At 40.9% G+C, this 20,519-nt stretch overlaps 1 protein-coding gene across 2 annotated transcripts in view; it reads left to right on the forward strand.

Moving 5' to 3' along the window:
- Nucleotides 1-19,455, forward strand: part of LOC142382678 (single-stranded DNA-binding protein 2) — a 59,893-nt gene extending 40,438 nt beyond the window's left edge. Inside the window, exons 5-18 of one of the 2 annotated variants that reach the window (XM_075468793.1) lie at nt 1,576-1,635; nt 12,155-12,244; nt 13,881-13,940; nt 14,037-14,103; nt 14,688-14,758; nt 14,847-14,914; nt 15,339-15,387; nt 15,481-15,516; nt 15,611-15,665; nt 15,752-15,822; nt 15,974-16,052; nt 16,169-16,197; nt 16,283-16,381; nt 17,412-19,455. In XM_075468793.1, coding sequence (XP_075324908.1) covers nt 1,576-1,635; nt 12,155-12,244; nt 13,881-13,940; nt 14,037-14,103; nt 14,688-14,758; nt 14,847-14,914; nt 15,339-15,387; nt 15,481-15,516; nt 15,611-15,665; nt 15,752-15,822; nt 15,974-16,052; nt 16,169-16,197; nt 16,283-16,381; nt 17,412-17,441 — 864 coding nt within the window. In that variant the 3' untranslated portion in view covers nt 17,442-19,455. The remainder of the gene's footprint in view (nt 1-1,575; nt 1,636-12,154; nt 12,245-13,880; nt 13,941-14,036; nt 14,104-14,687; nt 14,759-14,846; nt 14,915-15,338; nt 15,388-15,480; nt 15,517-15,610; nt 15,666-15,751; nt 15,823-15,973; nt 16,053-16,168; nt 16,198-16,282; nt 16,382-17,411) is intronic. The other variant, XM_075468794.1, reaches the window with a different exon arrangement.
- The last annotated feature ends 1,064 nt before the right edge of the window (nt 19,456-20,519 follow it).

Below are 20,519 nucleotides of genomic sequence, written 5' to 3' on the forward strand. Positions count from 1 at the left end.
TTAGTTGTTTACTGTAAATTATACTTAAAGTTTTGCAGATTCAATATTTGCTCAGATTAGCAGCTGCAAAACACCCCAAAAAAATATGTTGGGACTGATGTTTTATTATCTGAGAAGCACCAAACTATCTGAGGATGGAAAGCTTGAGTCAGTAGCATGAAATGCAAAAGTGAATTTGACCAGTTTGTCTGTGCTTGCATGCATTTGAACAGGCAGAGAGAGTGGATAGAAACAACCTAGAAACAGAAACTCTGTTGGCTCCAAGTATTGTGGGTAAGAAGCTGACTCCATCCAGTAGAGAGCCAATAAGGGTTAGGGAGAGACCCCCGCACCCTGTTTCCAGGGAAACTGTGCCCCCCCAATCCTCCCTCTCTTTCTTTGTCTCCGTCCATGTCTTGCTGTCCGTCTCTCTTACTCTCTCCCATGTTCCTTCTTGGCGGTGCTGAGGAGGAGGGAGCTGTGGAGGTGACTCACTGTAACATCATTGCCATGGCAATGGAGAGTGAGCCAAGTGAGGAGGGAGACAGGGGACAAAAAGAATGGGAATTTCCATAGGGTCCAGCAGAGATGGAAAAGATCGTCACGATCTGCAACAATTGCTAAAAATAAACAGATTAAATTTCAGTGTTAAACAGTGTACATCAAAGCATTTCTGTAAAAAAAACAAATCAATAGAATGATTCTCATTATTTCCCCTGCTTGTTCCCCTCACTCTCCACACTGCTTCGTCCTGTCTCTCTCAGATCAGCAGTTTTTTTCCACTCCTCACTCCCTCTGCCTCTCTCTGCCCCTGTTCCCCTGCCCTCCACATTCCTCTTTACGTCAGTTGCTTCCTCTTCTTTTGGCCTGTTGCATGCTGGTCTCAGAGGAGTGTGTTTTCCACTGGTGTATTACGCTGAGTCATGTCAAATGCGTGTTTAGACATGCCAAGGTGCCGTGTTTGTGCGGTGTTGATATATGCACGCTTTGCTGCTCTACATTAGGCCAGGGCAAAGATGAGGCTGTGCTGCAGGGCGGAGGGGAGAGGTTTGACCAGGGCAGGAGAGACAAGAAGGTGCGAGTATGTGGGGAAAGTAACCCTAGTTGCTCTCATTTATTATGAATATTTAAAAAAAGCGGGCTCAGTTTCTGTACTATTCCTATCTGAGCAAGTTTTTTTTTTCTGTTTGACTCTGACTGGGGCTAAATATGATATTTTTTCTAATATCTGTACTCACAACAGACTGTAATGAAATGTTTCAGCATGAAATCAGTCACAGTGAACTAACTTTCCTTTTTTTTTCACACTGCACACTGTGTTTTTTAACATCCAGTCTTCCCTGACCCATTTTGGTGAAACGTTATTGAAATCCCACATAGGTTTTCACAGCAGCAGCCTCACAGGTTACGCGAGTGAAAGAGATCATGGTGAGCGACCCAGAGATTGAGCTGTGGAAGTGGTGGCGAGCTGCGCAGGGACAGAGAATGCTGACACAATCGGACTGGCACCTTATCGCTTTGACTCCAACTAACCCCTGTGGCTTTTTGCTGTTGTAGACACCCATATTCTTATCTCCTGTTGTCTCTTGTGTCTAGCCTTCTAGCACTGGAAGGACCACAAGACATGAAAACTTCTCAGTACTTGTCCCTTTGGCCGTAAGTCTCACTATCAACAATTCTGCTGATTTTCTAATTTAGTATTTCCTGTCTTTGCAATTGCATTTCAAAGTGCTTTAAAATGATTTCTGTGCCTCCATTAAATGTCGCATGATCTGTGGATTTCTGTAAAATCAATATCAAGCCTTTGCAATGATCTCTCAGGTGCAAGACCTTGATATTGCCTTCTCTTCATCTCCAGCTGTGACATTTAAATCCGCTTGTGTTGTTTTTCCTCTGTGTTCAGTCCATCTCCCTTATCTCCTCGAGTGTCGCTAAAACACGTACCATAGAAGCGGGAAAAGTGACTCCCCAGCAACAAAGTGACTATCATTTTCAGCTCTGCATTAGTATCTGACAGTGCATCAACCTGTCGCTCCCTCTCACATAGCTCCTTACAGCCTCTGGGATGCTTACAAGGTTCGATAATGACATCAGTGATAACAGACACACAACCAGTGACCCCCTTTCACTGCCCCCCCCTGTGCAGTTCATTTCACCATACCTGTTCGCAGTGAGGCCCAGTAGATTAGCACCATGCCTCCACTTTACCAGGTAATCAGTAGTAGTGTTTTGCACGATAATGTGTCACTGAGTATGATGAAGATTGCAAAGATTTAAATGAACACAGTGTTTAGTAGTTATTGTAAAAATGTTCTCAAACTTCAAACATCGAGTTCAGTCATCAGCTTGTAGAATGATACTGTTCATTTGGCCAAAAATGCTCTTATATACCTGTTTTTTACTTTTTTTACTAACATGTTAGGCAGCACAGTCACAGTTTGGATGATGCTGATTTTAATGTAGCTTTATAATGGGATGTTGTGATATTATGACGTAGTGGAATAATATAGTTCAGTGCAGAAATATTTCAGAATATTTCACCTCGGCTGGGTTTCCCATACAGCTGTTCATTCATGTTTAGTTTGGCACATAATATGCAGCTGGATATTACAGACTGTTTCTGTTTTTAACAGGAGTTTGGTGTCACTTTAGGCAAAGGGCTGTGATATATATATATATATTTTAAAGAGTTGCTTTTTGACAATTCACCACAGACTTGAGACCTGTTTTGGACTTGAAACATGAACTTGGTAATGAAGGATTTGGGGTGTAGCACAGCTTAAGTTAGCTTAAGCAGTCCTTAGTCTCAGCTTGGACTTGATTACTGTTGTACAATATGGCTGAACAGCCATATTCTTCTGCGATGATAGAATAGAGAGAGCACTTTTTCCCACTTGCCACTGTGTTTTAGTAGTGTCCCATATGGCGAGTTTTTGTTGAGAGAGGCATTTTTCAGGACCAGAGGGTGGCTTATAATCGGACTGTGGCATGTGTTGATCAGTCTCACCATGAAAAGGTTTTGAATGTAAACTTCTTTCTGTCCATCTCTGCCCTTGTGCCTGAATAGCTGGGTTATGTGAATGAGTGCGTCTTTGTTACTGCATGCATGTGAGAGAGTGTGTCATGCAGAATGGTAGCATCTCTTCTTTCCATTCTCCCCTCTCCTATTCAGGAAGTGGACTAATGGCATTTTAGAGGATGGAGTGGAAAAGAGGGAGAGGGAGGAGGGATGCAGTTCCTTCCTGTGTAGTGTGGAGATCCTGATGTACCTCAGGTGGCCTTGAGCCATAGTGCTAACCCGTCCATACCCCTGCAGATTTAAACCTATAGAGTCACTAAGCCCCAATCACAATGGACAAAAAAGCCCCCAACATCTACTGACATCTGGCTTTTGTCTGCAGTGTAGCCTGTAAGGCTATAATTCACAACATCAAATGGCCATGGGCATTTCTGTTCTGATTGGCAGTGATGTCAATATGACACACTCTTCTTTTAAAGCATGTGCACGGAGGCTCCTAAACATTTAGAAAGACTAACCCATGGATAAAGCGAGAGGAGCTGGATGTCACCTTGGCTTTTAGAATTCATGACAAGCATTTCTCTTTCTTTTTGCGCATTTAGAACAGGTAATCAAATGATTAAAAAAATATAGGACCCACCTTAATCAGTTCCCTAAAACGGCTACACAAAATGCAATGATTTGCAAATCACTTAAACTTTATTTATTCATGAATTGTACAAAGGCAACAACTCAAATGCAGAAACGTTCATGTTTTTTTTTTCAAAGTGGACCTGCTTATTTTCAATTCAATGACAGTGTGTTTTTAAAAAAGTACGAGTGTGTTTACCACTGTGTTGCATCATCTCTTCTTTTAACAATACCGCCGAGGAGACTGGCTCCTGTAGTCCTGAAAGTGAAATGTGTTCCCATTTTTGCTCCACATGGTGTTTTAGCTGCTCAGTTCAGGCTTCATTTGTCTTATTTTATGTTTCATAATGCCCAATATCCAAATTTAGCTCCTAAGCCTTTTTGCTGGCCTTTTGAGGCAACCGGACGCAGCGTGATGTGAAGTCGGTTTGAGATACAGATGAGAAGGCTGGATATTTCCACCCTGAGCTGGGGATGTAAAAATGAATCACTGGAAGATGTTTTCAAACCAAGGCGGCCAAAAACAAAGCTCCTCAGTTCTTTTGAGGTGGTATTGACTTCACACACCCAAATAAATGCTGTGATATGTCTGCCTTCAAAAAAAATCTGTAAAAATCTTTGTGTTTTCTTTATACTGTATGTACCTAATATAGAGCATGCCACATTTTCTAAACTGTTTTTCTTGGATTACCTTTGGATTAATGTATACATTTGGTTACTGCAGCTGGACGGTGTGTTTGTAATAAACTACATTGCACAGAATAGATTTCACACCAGACACAACAACAAGGCTCATTTGTGTGCTTATGATAGCTTATGGACATCAAAATAGTGAGATGTCCATGGTTTAACTCTCCCTGCCTGTTTGTGAGGGAAAGAAGACGCATTGTTACACTAATAGGAAGGTATATGAAGACAAGAGATGAAATGGAGTGGGTTTCATACCTGAGAGAGAGAGACGAGAAGTGGAGGAAGCAGACAGCGAGCAATACCAGCTCAGACAGGGAGAGAAGATGGGCACAGACTGTCTTTTGAGATTCCACTCACGTGTCTCTCTCAGTCTCTGCAGTATTGAATGAAAATGACTCCCCACCTACACACACACAAAGTGCTCATGTATCGGGCACACACATTAGTGTGGGACACAATCTGTAAACATAGAGGGATGAAGGAGTTTGGAAGTTATCTCATTAGGTATTACTGAGCCCTGTAGTGTGATTGGATTAGTGTACCGTGAATGTAGTATGGAGTAAAGTCAAATTAACTTGTGGAGTAGTGAGCTGTGGTATAAATTGCACTAAATATCTCGGCTTCTTTTTTTTTCTTTTGTGTGTGTATGTGTGTGTGTGTGTGTGTGTTGTATAGATGAGCACAGCATGTTTTGACCATTTTCCATACATAAAGTAAGAGAAGCTTCATCCAATAAGAAACAATTGTACAATGGCTTTCATCCCCCTTGGCATTGTTCCCTTTTTTGGTGGGGTGGGGGTCGAAATTGATGACATGCAGTGAGGGGAAATGAATAATAGTGGACAGACCGGACATGGTAACCCTGAAGGAGCTGGAAATCTCCACAGTGGAGATGTGTATCTGTCTGTGGGAACTTTACAGAAGACCGGTCCGAAAAAAAAGAAAAGTTTGCCTGAAGCATGTGGGAGATTGGCTAAATATTTGTAAAAAAGGTGCTCTGGTCAGATGTGATTAAAATGAAAATAAGGAAAAGGCTATAGCTGGTGCAATCCCTACACCTCTCATCATCCCAAAATAAGAGGGTTAGTGTTGTTCCGATACCAAAATTTTGACTTCGATACGATACCTTCCATAAATACTTCGATACTCGATACTGAACCGATACCACGGCAAAAATCTGGAAAAAAGATGAATAATGGTCCAGCTCGGTCTCACTATGGTTTCATTTTCAGCAGCTTGCTCCTTTCTGCTGTTTGAGCAAATTACTACAGAGCAAGTATGAGCACAACCTCCTCTGTTAGCAGACGGCTTTTGCTTAACAAGCTACTTTTCTGTCCAGTATCAACGTTTGAACAGTGAACACATTAATGACTGACTTACATATTTAAAATACTATTTTATTTTAAACAAAAACAAAACATGCCACTACATGGTATATGCCATTACACTGTGGTGGATAAACATACGTCAGAGAACTGCAGTGAAGTATTTCAACCTTTACACTCAAAATAAATAATTAAAGATATATAATAGCCAAAATAAATAGTTACTGGACATGTTTTAACAAAAATAAAATTATTGCTTTCCTCATGAACAATGAAATCCCACTTACACTGTCTCTCAACCTCTGAATCACTTATTTGAAATGTCCACCTAGAAATAATTATTAACTAAACGGCATATATGCCATGACATTACCAGAACTGATAGAATATTAAATAGCGTTTGCAAGTTATGCTTAAGTCAACATTACTAGCGTGAACAACATGCCCTTTCATAATATATTAATATAATATATAATATAAGCTAACCAGCTGAGAATGATAAAGGCTCTATGGTAAGAATAGCCTACAGTCGCTACTTCTGGAGACCGGAGAATGACAGACTTGGCGCGGCTCGCTGCACAGACACAGAACGTTATTTTAAGAGAAGTATCGATGCTAAAAAAATAAAGTATCGTATCGTTTTTTGCGTCAGGGTATCATGATACCTTTCTAGTATCGGTATACAGTCCAACACTAGTGTGATTTTCTTGTGTTTCCTGTGCATGGGCCAGATGTGGCCATCTAACAAGCCAGGGGGGGTCAAGCACCAGGTAGTTCCTACAGAAGCTCCCCTCTTGGTTTTCTTCATAGGGGATGGAAATATAGTAGCATGGGTTAAAGGGCTTTTTCTTTTTTAAAGATTTTTTTTTACTTAAAATCTCCCCAAAAATCCATTTGCATTACAAGTTTGAACGCAGATAATGGGAAAAATGCCAAGGGGGGTTAATAGTTTTGCAAGCCGCGATGCATTATGTGCTGTTCTCTAATGGCATTGAACAGTTTGACCTTAAACTTAAATGAATTTGCTTATTGACTTATATAGCTCTGGTCTAGAGTTAAGACACAACAACCAGCTTGATTGTCACTGCATTTGCCCAAATTGAACATTTGTTTTTGTTGCTTGCATTTGAAATGATCTGTGCACACTGGAGATAGAAGTGCACGGATTCCCTCAACAACAAACATCTTATTTAACTCTTTTTTGGAAACTTTATAGTGCGCATTTAGGCTGTGCATTACTCTCAGTTTAATTCTACATGTCCTGTGTAATGTAATGGTCTGCTGGACGGTGTTATTATGAATCATTTATTAAACAAATCCTTTGGCCTTGAGACGCAGGTATTCACCTGAGCTCATGTGCGTGCTGCTCATCTGCCTTGAATTTCATCGCAAACACCTTTTGGTTAGAAAGCTAGAATGTAGGGATCATGGAGTAGAACATTATTTTAGGTGCATCGCAAAACTATTTGGTGAGCTTTGAAATCAAAAGTTTTCATGATGTGGGATTTAAAGAACTGTGTGTCTGAATCGTTAGAATTCAATAAAGTCTTTCTGGATCTCTCCCTAGATTGTGGACAGAGATGTGAAATCGTACATTTCCGTCCATCCATTCATTTTCTATACCTGACTAATCTAATTCGGGGTTTGTTGGTTGACTGGAGGCTATCCCAGCTGCCATTGTGCAAGAGGCGGGGTCCCCCCTGGATGGGTCGGTGGTCCATCACAGAGACAAACAACCATGCATCCGCACACTTCTATGCAGAATCTAGAATCACCAATTAACCTGAAACGCATGTTTCTGGATAGTGGGAGGAAGCCAGAGTACCTGGAGAGAACCCACGCATACGTCAATCATGATTTCTGAAATACAACAAAAAAATACATCTTAGACATCCTAAAGGGGCTCAGGTGGGAAGCAAAGTGAGGCTCTTGTGCCTCACTCCTGAACATGACTTGCTTGATTGAAATGAATTCTGTACAAAAATAAAGATAGGTTTGATTTTACTGAAGAGCTGATTTATTTTTTTTTAATTTTGGGAAGAATGATGGTACTATGATGGGCCTTACAGTTTAGATCAGAGGTGTGATAAAAAGCATCAGCAGTTTTTATTTTGTTAAAGCTCAGTCAGAGCTCATGTACCTCTAGATCAACTCTGCTGAAAGATACATTCACACAATTATGTACACTTTCATACTCGTATGAGTACAACCACCAGCTGAATACTCCGCAAGACCTCTTACTTTATCCTTGTCTGAAAAGGGCAAACACTGATGTGTGAGAGGTGGAAACAATGTGTAACAATCTTTGGGCCATTTGAATCATCGCAGGTTAAGTGCTTGAATACGTTGAGCTTGGCTAGGAGTCCGTATTTAAACTGGCAAACAAGGATTTAACAAGTCCCATTCAGAGTAATTCACTGTAGTGTTTGAATGACCAAGAGCGTTAAATACTCATTTCCTGCTTTACTGCAGGTTAACTGCATTGTTGCAGCTAACCTCAGTTCCAAAAGAGTTTGGGCACTTTGTAAAATTTGAGCTGAAGACAGACTGCAATGATTTGCAAATCTCATAAAACATGAAAAAAAACACATTTTGAAAGTAAGTTATTTTTTTACTATTTCGTGAAAAATATTTGCTCATCTTCAATTTGATGGCAGCAACACGTCTCAAAAAAGCAGGGACAGGGCAATGTTTACCACTGTGGAAACCCAGCAGTCCGTAAAGGTTGAGCCCAGTTGCTGGACCTTTGGGAGGGGACTGTTGACCCATTCTTGTCCGATAAAGGAATCTAGCAGCTCAACAGTCCTGGTTCTTCTTTGTTGTATATTGTGTCTCATGATGTGCCAAACGTTTTCAGCTGGTGAAAGGTTTCGACCGCAGACGGGTCAGTCCAGCAGCTGGACTCTCCTACTGCAAAGCCGTGCTGTTGTAATAGATGCAGTATGCGGTTTAGCGTCGTCTTACTGAATTATGTGAGGTCTTCCCTGAAAAAGGCATCTGGAAAGGAGCATATGTTGCTCCAAAACCTCTACATACCTCTCAGCATTGATATTGTGGTGCCACTGCAGCTGTGCAAGTTGCCAGTTCCATAGGCACAAATGCACCCTCATACCATCAGAGATGCAGCCTCTTACACTGAGGCCTCATAACAAGCTGGATGCCCCCTCTAGTCTTTAGTCCAGAGGAGCAGGCTTCCATTATTTCCAAAAAGAATTTCATTTTTGATTCATCTGAGCACAGAACAGTTATCCTGTTTGCTTCGGTCCATTTTAAATGAGCTTTCTCAGGTTTCTCAGGTTCTCTCAATCTTTTGATGATATTATATGCTGGATAATAGATAATAGTAGAAGATTCAAAGTCCTCGCAATTTAACATTAAGGAAAAATATTCTGAAATCCCTCCACAATTTGCAGATTTCTGAACCTCTGCCCATCTTTACTTTTGAGAGACTCTGCCTCTCTAAGGTGGTCTTTTTATACCCAGCGATCATATTGACCTGTCGCCAATTAGTCTGATTAGTTGCAACATGTTCCACCAGCAGTTTCTTTTTAGCCTTTTGTGGCTCTTGTTCAAACCTTTTTATTTTTTTCTATGTTTTGCTGCCATCAAACTCAGGATGAGCTCATATTTTTCATGAAATAGTTAAATGTCTCACTTTCAACTTTGACACGTTTTCTATCTTGTATCGTGAATAAAGTAGTTTATGTGATTTGCAGAGCATTGCATTCTGTCTGGTTTTTTTACATTTTTTACAACAGCTTTTTGTAATTGGTATTTGCACAGTATTGCATTTACACTCACTTCCCATCAGGTGAGGTCCAGTGATCTCATGACTATGAGTGGCTGCATAGTTTTTTAATTAGAACTAGAGGTATAGATGTTGAAACATTCTCATGATTGATTCAACTCCAGTTATTTCAGTAATGCTAAGTTGTTAAGAGGGCTATGACCATTTCTTCAGATGAGTATCTTATGTGTTAGTCATAAGCGTTTTGAATTCTAAATACTGTACCGTGATGTCGTGCTCCTAACGTGCACCGACTGCTTTTCAAGCCTACAAAATTGCTTTGAGGCTGTTTTGTAATGCAGCTTGACTTTTTTAGGTTAGTAACAATAGTTATTTAATTTGTTATTCGATACTTATTTTATCATTTATTACAACAAACTTAGATAATATCTAAGAAACGAACAATGTCACAACAAACGATGTGCTTTTGAATCACTGTCACTACTTTTTTTAATTTGAACAGGTGCTAATTTAAAGGAATTATTTGACTTTTTTTGTTGTGAAATGTGCTAAGTTGGTACTTTTTTCTTCATTTTTAATTTGGAAAAAGTTTGATGATGAATCTTCTGATTTCGGTCTGCCCAAAGGTACCAAATCCTGGTTCATCCTGAGTCTCTTATGGTCACCCATAATTTTTACTCATTTTCACAGAGGTTGAACAGATGTAATCTGACATGAATTAGTGAGCTTTAGATGTGCTAGCAAGTTACAGCCAAGCTTTTTTGTTTTTCTTTTCTCGCTGTCTTTCACGTGTCAAACTAAGAAGAGCGACCTCTGGCTTTGGCTTCATATTTACCACATTCCTCTCATCAGTCAGTAAGAAACCAAATTAGGCTTCACTGTACAAATTGTACACAAGCATCACTACTGAAACCATGTGACTCAGCAGAGCTTTAAGAAAGAACAAGAAATGAAGTGTATTCTAAAAATCCTTCTCATTGTTATTCATTATGATTTGAATGCCCTTTGACTCAGTCTGAGCTCTCATAGAAGTTGTTAGAAGTTGTCCTTTCCTTTGATGGAATGAATTCCTGGTTTGGGGGCTGGGAGGTATCCTGGCATGTTGTTTTTTATTTGCTTATTTATTTATTTATTTTCTTGTTGCAGTGTGTAGAAAATGCTGCTTTGTCAGCAGGTCAGGTAGATTTTTTTTTCCCTCGCCTGGTTTTTCTGGTCTTGCGCGTACACACTCACTGCCGCACGCACGAACACACTCGTAATCTCCGCTTTGTCCTCTTTTCTCCTCTTTCCCTCCCTCTTTCTCTGTGCGTGAAGGCGAACTCAGCAGACTTCCAGGCTGCCAGGGAGAAAAGGCATTCTGGGTAATCCAGGGTGCGAGGAGGGAGTGGGGAAAGAAAAAACACTCGATTTCGTGCATGATGGTGCACACTCTGTGGAAACACATATAAACAAACCAAATCCACTCTCTCATTGCTGAACCACGGAGACACAATCTCCATCTGTACATTCATCTGCTGAGACAAACGCAGGCTGTGTGTGCAGCAGCACATGGAACCTAAAAGCTGCAGCGCGTCCTGTTCCTTGTTGCCGAACATTAATGATGGGGAGATGTGAAGGAGACCGAGGGCGGCTCAGGGAATAGCGATGGTGGCGCAGCGGAGGATGCAGGGGTGTCGTCAGCCTGCTTTTATCTCAGCTCTGATTAAACCTTGTCCCTGTCTGACCTAAAAAGTCAGCTGGCGAAAACTTCAGAGGCCGTGGGTGAATTTCTCAGGAGCTCTGTACACCCAGCCTTCAGACAGGGAGAGAAAGTGAGGAAAAAGATCAGAAAAACAGAACACGGAGTGGGCAGATGTTACGACAAAATAGACCCGAATGCAAAAGTCCTAGTTTTATATGCTCACTCTCCACAGATTAACATGTATATAGATGCACACTCTCCCACACTGCATGATGTCTGCTCTGTATTCCTTAAGAGGATGAGGGAGAGGCCAGTGTTGGGTGGTAATGTAACGTGGGGTTCGCAGCACAATACCACAGGAAGCAGACAGAGGCCCTGCTGAAATGATCCAGCGCCACCCGTCTGGGACAAGCACAACAAAAAACACAATGTGTAAAAATAAACCTGGAGCAGCAAAGCTGGGCATCTGCAGAAACAGGAAATATCCCACTGAGGGAGAGAGAGCAGGGAAGTGATGGGGAAGACCCTTGGAATGCCCATTTCATTGATGTTTCGTTGTTTCTGTGGCTCTTGTTTTCCATCATTTGTGAGTTTATTACTAGTTTTGTTGACTGTACAGCATAGATGCAGTCAAGGAAAAACAACATCACTGTTTTATAAAGATAATTAATTGCAAGTACTCTCCAGCACATAGAATAGAATATTTGCTGTATAGAAAAGTATAATATTGTAATAGCTACTGATGAATGAAGGTTTAAGTAACTATTCAGTCCTTTGCTGTCGATAATGTAATCATTTACAATGCAACACATTTGATATCTTGATCCAAAAGATTACTTGGCTGTCAAGTATTGTTTGTGGGGAAAAAACAAGATATCACTGACCTGTAATAAGTCAAATCAGAAAGCAGCATCAAATGGAAATACCCAAATAAAGTACCTCAAATGTAAAGTTTTACAGCACCAAACCAGAGGTGTGTTGCACCACTAATGAGCAGGAATGTGTTGAGATTGTCAAGTTGCAAACGAGTCAGAGATTTGTGACCAACTCTTTTTGTTTTTGTGCGTGTTCTCCCCCTTCAGAGTGCTTCAGCAGCCCCGAGCCCCGTCCTCGGGAACCTTCCCCCAGGAGAGGGCATGCCAGTGGGGCCCGTTCCTCCAGGATTCTTTCAGGTATGCACTTTGAGACAGACACACACACACACACACACACACACACACACACACCATTGAGATTATTTAATGTATTAAATCATTCTAAATATTTCACATTGTTATTTTTCTTTTTACGTTCAAGGGCATTTAATTGACGAAGCTGTTCCTCAGACAGGTCACCCACTGAGACATAAAAAGCCACATTATGTTTGGAGGTTTTTTATCACAACACAACTGCTAACCAATAAATGAATAAACATCTTTATTTTTTACATCAATGCAGCTTTTTGTGGTTCCTTTTGTCACTTTCACCCTGAAACACACAAAAAAAAGGGTTTTAGATGATGCAGTTGACGACAGGCAAAGCCTTTCAGTCACTTCATCTTCTCCAAGTAACTCCCTTTTCATTCTCTTTAAGATTTGTAAGTTTGCAGATCTTTTACGTGCACAAAATGCTACATAACACACTGAAAACTGAGAGAAATGGGAGAAATAGAGTCTGCCTTTTTCTGCGCGTGGGCGCACCAAAACATGGAGAGAAAAGAACCTGACATGAGAAATAAATCCAAGGCAGACGAAAACACCCACATGCTGCATTGCCCCACATAATTTCTGAAGAACTCTTCCTGTTGTACATTGATTAACTGCCATTATCCGTCGAATTCAGACACTCGCGTCTGACACAAAGATCAATAGCCTTCCAAGACATTTTCTTGGTGCCGTGTTCAAAAACTTAAACATGACTTGAACAGAAGATCAATTGCTTCCTCAAGACACGGCTTTGTTTAGACTCAACAGTGAAAATGCAACCGCTACCAGATTGTTGGTTTTTCATTCTGGTATCCGTGTGTGGACCAGATCAGAGAGTATCTGCAAAGCCACGTTCTGTAATTAACTGCACATCATTGCCAAAAATAATCCAGATAACAAATAGTATTTACAGTTTCTGCTTTCATGGACTCATTCCTTCCCACTTTGTGTTCAGTTGTTTACATGGATAAGGTTTTAGGTCGTTATATTTCTTGCATGGACAAACATTCGGGGAGCTGTTTTCCTTCTGTGATGCAGCATGAGGACGGTCAAAGAAATGATCAAAGGAAGAGAACCATTGCTCTCTAGTGGACGGTTGGGGTATTGCGTCCTCTGCACTCCAGAGTGAGATTAGTTCAGCAGAAATAGCAACAGCATTGCTCCTGTCGGTGTTGAGGACGAGTGAGAACCCACTCACAGCTGCAAAAGCACTCCGGGCACACGCTCTCAAATTCCACGCAGTTCACACACGCGCTGACATCACTATTAGATATACGTCATCCTTTGTTCCGTCTCTTTTTTTCCATAAACTTTGTCCAATGAAAATGCGGTCAGCTTCCCACTCTACTGCTGCCAGAGGAAAATGAGCCCGAAGCCTCACATCCAGTGGGTCGTGCTGGTTTCCTGTTTTTGAAAAGTGAAAAGCACCCCCCCCCCCTCCCCCCACACACACACACACAGTTTCTACAACTCTTAAGATTTCTTTTAAAACCGTCTTGAAAAACAATTACATTTATCATCTGGCTTTAAAACCCAGCCCTTTGTTGAGATGTTTTTTTTTTTCTATCAGGCTCATTTGTTGGTTTGTGTATTTACTTAAAAGCTATACTTACCTGTTTTTCAGCCATTTATGTCACCTCGATACCCCGGAGGACCCAGACCGCCCCTCAGATTACCGAATCAGGTGAGGCCCACACTGACAGCTGCAGGATCGTATCAATACATTTAGTCCATGTGACAGCCATGATAATGTGAGCGTTGGATCTTATTCCCTTTGTAGGGACTTGGAGGAGTTCCAGGTAGCCAGCCAATGTTACCCAGTGGGATGGATCCCACAAGACAGCAAGGTACACACAGACGCCGGTACACACCAACACAAAGTCTTTTTTTCTGGTCATTTTAATGAGATCAGTGCCTGGGAAAAAAATTTACATTGAGACTGAGTGTACAAGCCATGCTCCCTCCTGTGAACCATACAAATATTGTACCAAACCAAAACAAAAAGTTAACCCGTCTTTTACATCCTCTGTCAACCATGAAAAATGAAATGTCATGGCAATCCATCAGAAGAGAGCTATAAGTTGGGAGTAAAACTTCAGACCGGGCTGCCTTGCCCTTCCTCCAGCCGCACTGCGAGCTGGGCTTTGAAAGAAAAAGGAAAAGAAAGAAATAAACTCACAAGAATCAGTTTTGTAGAATACGATCATAACGAAATATAAATTAGCCAAAACAACAATCAAAAATCATTCAGTGATTCAAAGAGTAAAAGCTTGGAAGCATGTTTAGGCAGCAATTCGATCAACTCAAGTTACTTACTAAATTAAAATTGAGGACCTTGTGCTTCATTTTCTTAAAAAGTGGGAGGGCTTTTCCCGCTGTCTTGCTCACAGTAGGGAAAACAAGATTCATGATAAATTTTCTTGTGTTTCAGGACATCCAAATATGGGAGGACCAATGCAGAGGATGACTCCACCCAGAGGCATGGTACCACTCGGGCCCCAGGTACGCGTTAAAATGATCAGATGGACAGAGACAGTGTTTTCAGTAGCTCTCCTGTAGACATAATTAAATGTACATTTTGTGGTTTTAGAGTTATGGAGGTGGGATGAGGCCACCACTGAATGCCCTGGTTGGTCCTGGGATGCCTGGGATGAGCATGTGAGTGGTCAGTTTATATCTATAGAAATGAGTTTGATCTACCAAAACACAAAAACACACACTTACATGCAGAGTGGATAGTACAACGCTCAAGTTTAAAAAAAAAGAGAGAAAAATCTCCTTTTGTTTTAGAGCATTTCTCTCACTTTGACGGACAGCAACAAATGCCCCGTTATCGTAAATCTCCCACCACACTCAGCCTTTAACTTTCATGTGACCTTTCACCGTTTTGTGCTGCAAAATTTACTGTGGAGCTCGGAGGTGGCTTTTCACTGTTTGGTGGTTTTTTCCTTTCTCCGCTTCTTGTTCCCATCACCTTTCTTTGGCATCAGAAGAGCTTGTTGTTGCCAACTTTGCCCAAATGAATCAGAACCAACAACGCTTGCCAACAAACAGAAAACTTATGTGTGTTTGTGTCTTCCAGGGGACCTGGTGGTGGCAGACCCTGGCCAAATCCTCCAAACTCAAACTCTGTGAGTTCTGGAACAAAGAGCTCTTAGCAAAAGTTAGATTTGTTTTATTTTCCTTTTCAAACGCTCTCATGTTTTCCCTCTCTGTTTTTGTAGACCCCTTACTCCTCTGCTTCTCCGGGAAGTTATGTGGTAAGCATATTTAAGTTTAAACGGTTTTACGAGGATAATTTAATTATTTACTTTTACATGAATAAATGTGATAAAAACCAGACTCTCGTTTTAGGGACCTCCAGGAGGAGGGGGGCCACCTGGAACCCCCATAATGCCAAGTCCGGCAGGTAAGCGCGCTGAGCACTGCATTTGTCTCTGTGTAGGATGTTAAATATCTTCTGTTCTTTTAATATTTCCTTTTTTGTTCCATCAGATTCAACCAACTCTGGCGACAACATGTACACAATGATAAACACGGTCCCTCCAGGTGGAAGCCGGCCAAACGTAAGACATTTTCAAGTCATTATGGAGCCTATGTGGGTGAAACAGTCCTTTAAATTAAAAACAACTACTGCTTCTATGTTGGGATTTATTTGGATGACATTGTATGTTTTGTTAAATGGGCATCACTGGCTCCTGTGTGCGTTCTTCCCAGTTTCCTATGGGCGCAGGAAGCGAGGGTCCATTAGGGGGAATGGCTGGAATGGAGCCCCATCACATGAATGGATCTTTAGGTACAAGGACAAGTAACTTGTGGTTCACTGGAATTACATTCATGGTTATAGTTGCCCCAAATATTCACATAGATCTTGAAAACCAAGCATTGATGTGGTTGTGCTCTCCCTCTTAGGGTCAGGTGACATGGACAGTCTCCCCAAGGTGAGAGAAGACGATGGTCTGAGATTTTTGTAGCTTTTTGAACTGGCAGTTCCTGTTGAACTATGTTTTGCCTACCTTTGAACAGAATTCTCCTGGTAACCTAAGTATGAGTAACCAACCTGGGACACCCAGAGAGGATGGAGAGATGGGAGGAAACTTCCTTAACCCTTTTCAGAATGAAAGTGTAAGTCCTCGACTCTCTGGGATATTTAGATGGATTCTGAGTTGTTCTTAAACAACAGTAAGATTTTTTTTAAAAATGGCAAACATTTTAAAGATGAAGTTTGAAGTTACATGTCTAGAAACAGTCAGTTTGTTTGCATGAAAATAACAAAAAGTTATTGTGTAAGTCAAGAGTTCAGCCACAGTTTTAAAACCATCAGATTTCTCATAATCCGACTGACACACGCTAATAATCCGGTTGGGAGTCAGATTATTCCCATATGCATATGTATATGTTCAACTGGAACCAAACTTGCAGAAGGGCTCTGACACGCTCCACAGCTCATCCCGGGCTCTGACCCAGAAATAGCAGAAGAAGCCGAGGAGGTCGGTCACAAAAGAAAACAACCCCACAGAACAGGATGCAACTCATTTGTAATAAGAATAAATCAAACTGAACGTATGAAACGCACAAAGCTGTTTACTTCAACGCTCGACAAGGTTGCAATATATAACCCGCTAAGTTGTTTGATAGTTGTTTTGGTTCCTGATGTAATAGTTTAGCCAGATGATTCCCTCCCTGCTTGGAAAAAGGAAAAGGACACCAAGTGAAGTTAATTAGCCTTGTCAAACTTTAAGTGTAGCTCGACTCATCTGTGCATGTAAATGAACAGTGACCGCAGTTACCGAGCAACTTCACAGTGACGACAACACTCCAGTCATTTTGGGCTACAAACAAGATGCAACACGTTGATTTATGAGTGTTAGGGGGCCAGAGCCAGACTGTGTCCCCCTGTTTTGGGGTCTTCTTGCCAAGCTAAGCTGCTAGCATCTTAGTTACCATAGAGATGGTGTCCATTGTCTTGCCAAACCTTTGATAGGAAATCAAGAAGCCTTTAGAGAAGATGTTGACTATCCTTTAATGTTTGATGTTATTTCTACAATTGAGTAACTCAAAATATAATAACTATATCGTAGTTTAGAGTGATGTGAGATTACCAGTGTTCACCAGTTGTCACATTTACTCCTCTCTCCCTAACTTATCTCTGCAGTATTCTCCAAACATGACCATGAGCGTGTGAAGACTTGAAAGCAGTTTGCGCAGTAGCTCGGTAAGCTGTCGTGGACCAGGGAAAAGCAGAGAGACATGATGTGATGTCATCCAGGCCGGGACAGTCGCCGTCCTTCTACAACCCATCTGCACCCCAAACCCCTCCATGGTTCTGCCCATGTCTCTTCTCTCCTGTTTCCTCTAAGTGGTGACTCTGCTCCATACATCAGTTCTCCCCCTGCAACCATGTGACTGTACAAAGAAAACTAAATTAAAACACGCCGGAGGAGAAATCTTTGAATATTTGCATCCAGTGTGTTTGAGACGGCGCGCACACATTGGGCAGAAGTTTCTGCCTTTTTCATCATATCACACAATCCAATATCCAAAAATGAAATGCCAGAATACTAAAGCATCCAGACGATTTTTGAATAATTTATTAACCCTGAGTGGTCAACTTTTTTCTTTCTTTTCTTTTTCTCTGCAAATGACGTCCATTACCACAGGAGAAGTGAAGAGACATCACAGTCACGTTTCCATGATTTTTTTTAATAATTTTTTTGGAGCTTCTGCAGATACTTGTGATGTCCTCTCAGCATTTGTGGTTGTCTAACTCTTTAATACCACCATCATTGTTTTTCTGATTTATACTATGGGTAAAGTTTTTCCAATGTTTTTTAAACTCATTTGTAAACGTGGAAAGGACCTTTCATTCTGTCCCACCCAAAGAGGAGAACCACGTACAGAATCTGGATTTACAAAAAACTTCAGCACAACCAGAATTGCGTCAGTGCATATTTATAAATTACATTCAGTGACAAAAGTACCTTTGTTTAAGGCTTAAAGTGAGACGATTGAACTTTGGCTAAACAGTTAAAAAAAAAAAAAGACTCATAAAGCATAAAGTCGGTAAAACGTTGTCATTTCTAACAGAAAGCAAAAACTTTGTCACATGAGCTGACAAGTGAAAGCTAATGCTCATACCTGTTAAAGCAAAACAGCTCAGCATATTCATAATTCTTTTGGAGCCTTTGTCTTTCCAAAGTTCTGTAGTGTCCCTTTAAGTCGCGTCAGATCAGTGTCTGTGATAACTTCATTCTTTTGAGAAAGCAGTGAGGATGAGGCAGGGTTAATACCCAGCACAACAGCTGGCCAGTCTTTTACAGTTAGTAACAGTTTCACAGGTTTTTTTCTGTGTACATCTGTTTTGATGCAACCCGTGGATTGTATACTTTTGGGGGACTTTGCACTCTGATCTGAACGGGTTAGCAAAACAGTTTCAACAAATAGAACCCATCGTGATGTAATTAGTGGATTTTGTTGGCTCCCTTTTATCTACTTCTTTAAATCTGGATCCAAATGATTCTTCAGTTTACTTCCTGGAGAAACAATAGCAACATGCATATCATCCTCCATGTTCTCCTGTAGTAAAGTATTGAATTAAGAAATAGTGACATCATAAGCAGATGGTCGGTATGGATGGCTTGTAAAGCCACTTTGGTCGCTCATACTGAATTGTCATCCGGCTAAACTGTGATTTTAGTATGATATAAAAAGTTGGTCGGTACAGAAAGCTAAAACAAGCTTGTTTTTGATCAATGTTTTAAACTCTTTTTTTCAGTGCCCACGACTAATTGTTATCTTGTACAAAGATTCAATATTCCTATGAACATTCTCCTTTCCCCTCCTTTACTGCAAAGTGTACAGCTCACAAATGTAGCTCCTCTGTCTTGTATGTGTATTTGATATTATTATTATTTGAATATAAATCTGGAGAGAATAGTTGCAAACCGAGCGATGGGCTGATGATGCACCGTCACGGCTGAACAGAGACGTTTGGTTTTTTGTGTTCGATTGAAGCCATAAATGGGAGTACAAGAAGATGCATTTGTAAACTGGATCATGTTTCTGTTTCGTGGCAGTATGTGGGACTCCATTTGTGACGTGTTCATTCTCTCTTTTTTATTCTTGTATTATGTTTTTGTAAATACACAGAGAAGTTTCATGGGTTTTGAATATGCTGGTATAAAGCTTCTCTTCCCTTAGTCAACGTGTCTTCTTCGTCTTTCCACTGGCGAGGCTTTTGTATTTCAGCGCGTAGTCCTCACAGTTATTCCAAAACTGTGTCTTAAGGTCTGCTCTCCATCTTCTCCGATGGTGTTTCGAAGACGACAGCACTTAGAACGAGGAGTATTTGAGTGTTAATCCTGCCAAGCACACATTGGGCTGGTGTGCTCTGGGGCACTCGTGGTCCAAAAGGTGGGAGAAACAAACTTATGAGCAAAGGTTCATGAGCTGAACAGACAAATCTGGGTATAAAAAGTGAAAGTGACTGTATATCAAGAGTTGCCCCCCCCTCCCACTGTCATATATATAGTTGTGGAGAGGCGAGGTCGCTTCCTCATTACTACCAGTGACTGGCTGATGTTACCTGAGGACCTGTTGGCTGCAGCATTATGATAACTGCACAGATCTGAAAGTTTCAATGTTTTCAACTTGGTTCCATAGAAGAGAACCCTGATAACTAAATGTTCAGCTTCCCTTCTAGAACTGGAAACTCTTGAAGCCCTATATGAACCCCCACTTTCCATAATGACATATTTAAGATAAGACTGGTTTTAGCCTTAGAAGACAGTTAAATGGCAATGCAGTAGTCTAACGTGTATCAAATGCATTAAACAGCTTTTAAGTGCCACTTTGGCACAGGATTCTCTTAATTTTGCTAATATTTTGCAGATAAAAGAAAAAAGTAATCCATTAAATTCCGTGTGATTGTGCGTGATTAAAAGGATATGATCTGGTAAAAATATATTCTAAAGCTCCTCACAGTAGTAATGAAAGCCAAAAGATCAGCATGATCCACCACTTTTTAATCTACTCAGTCGCTGTTATCACATTTACTGAACGTGCTGGTTAACTTTGCATTTACTTAAAGAGGTACATATTTTGCTAAAGAAGCTGTTTCTCAAAGCACAAAAAGCAGAAAGATACAATGAGTGGTGCATCAAGTTATATGGTGCTGGAACCTACCCCAGCTGCTAGTGGGTGAAAGTTTTTCCCCGTACATCATACCTAAAAACTGCAACAATATGATAATATTAATCCCCTC

This window comes from Odontesthes bonariensis, chromosome 6 (genome assembly GCF_027942865.1).
Source record: "Odontesthes bonariensis isolate fOdoBon6 chromosome 6, fOdoBon6.hap1, whole genome shotgun sequence".
Taxonomy (NCBI): domain Eukaryota; kingdom Metazoa; phylum Chordata; class Actinopteri; order Atheriniformes; family Atherinopsidae; genus Odontesthes; species Odontesthes bonariensis.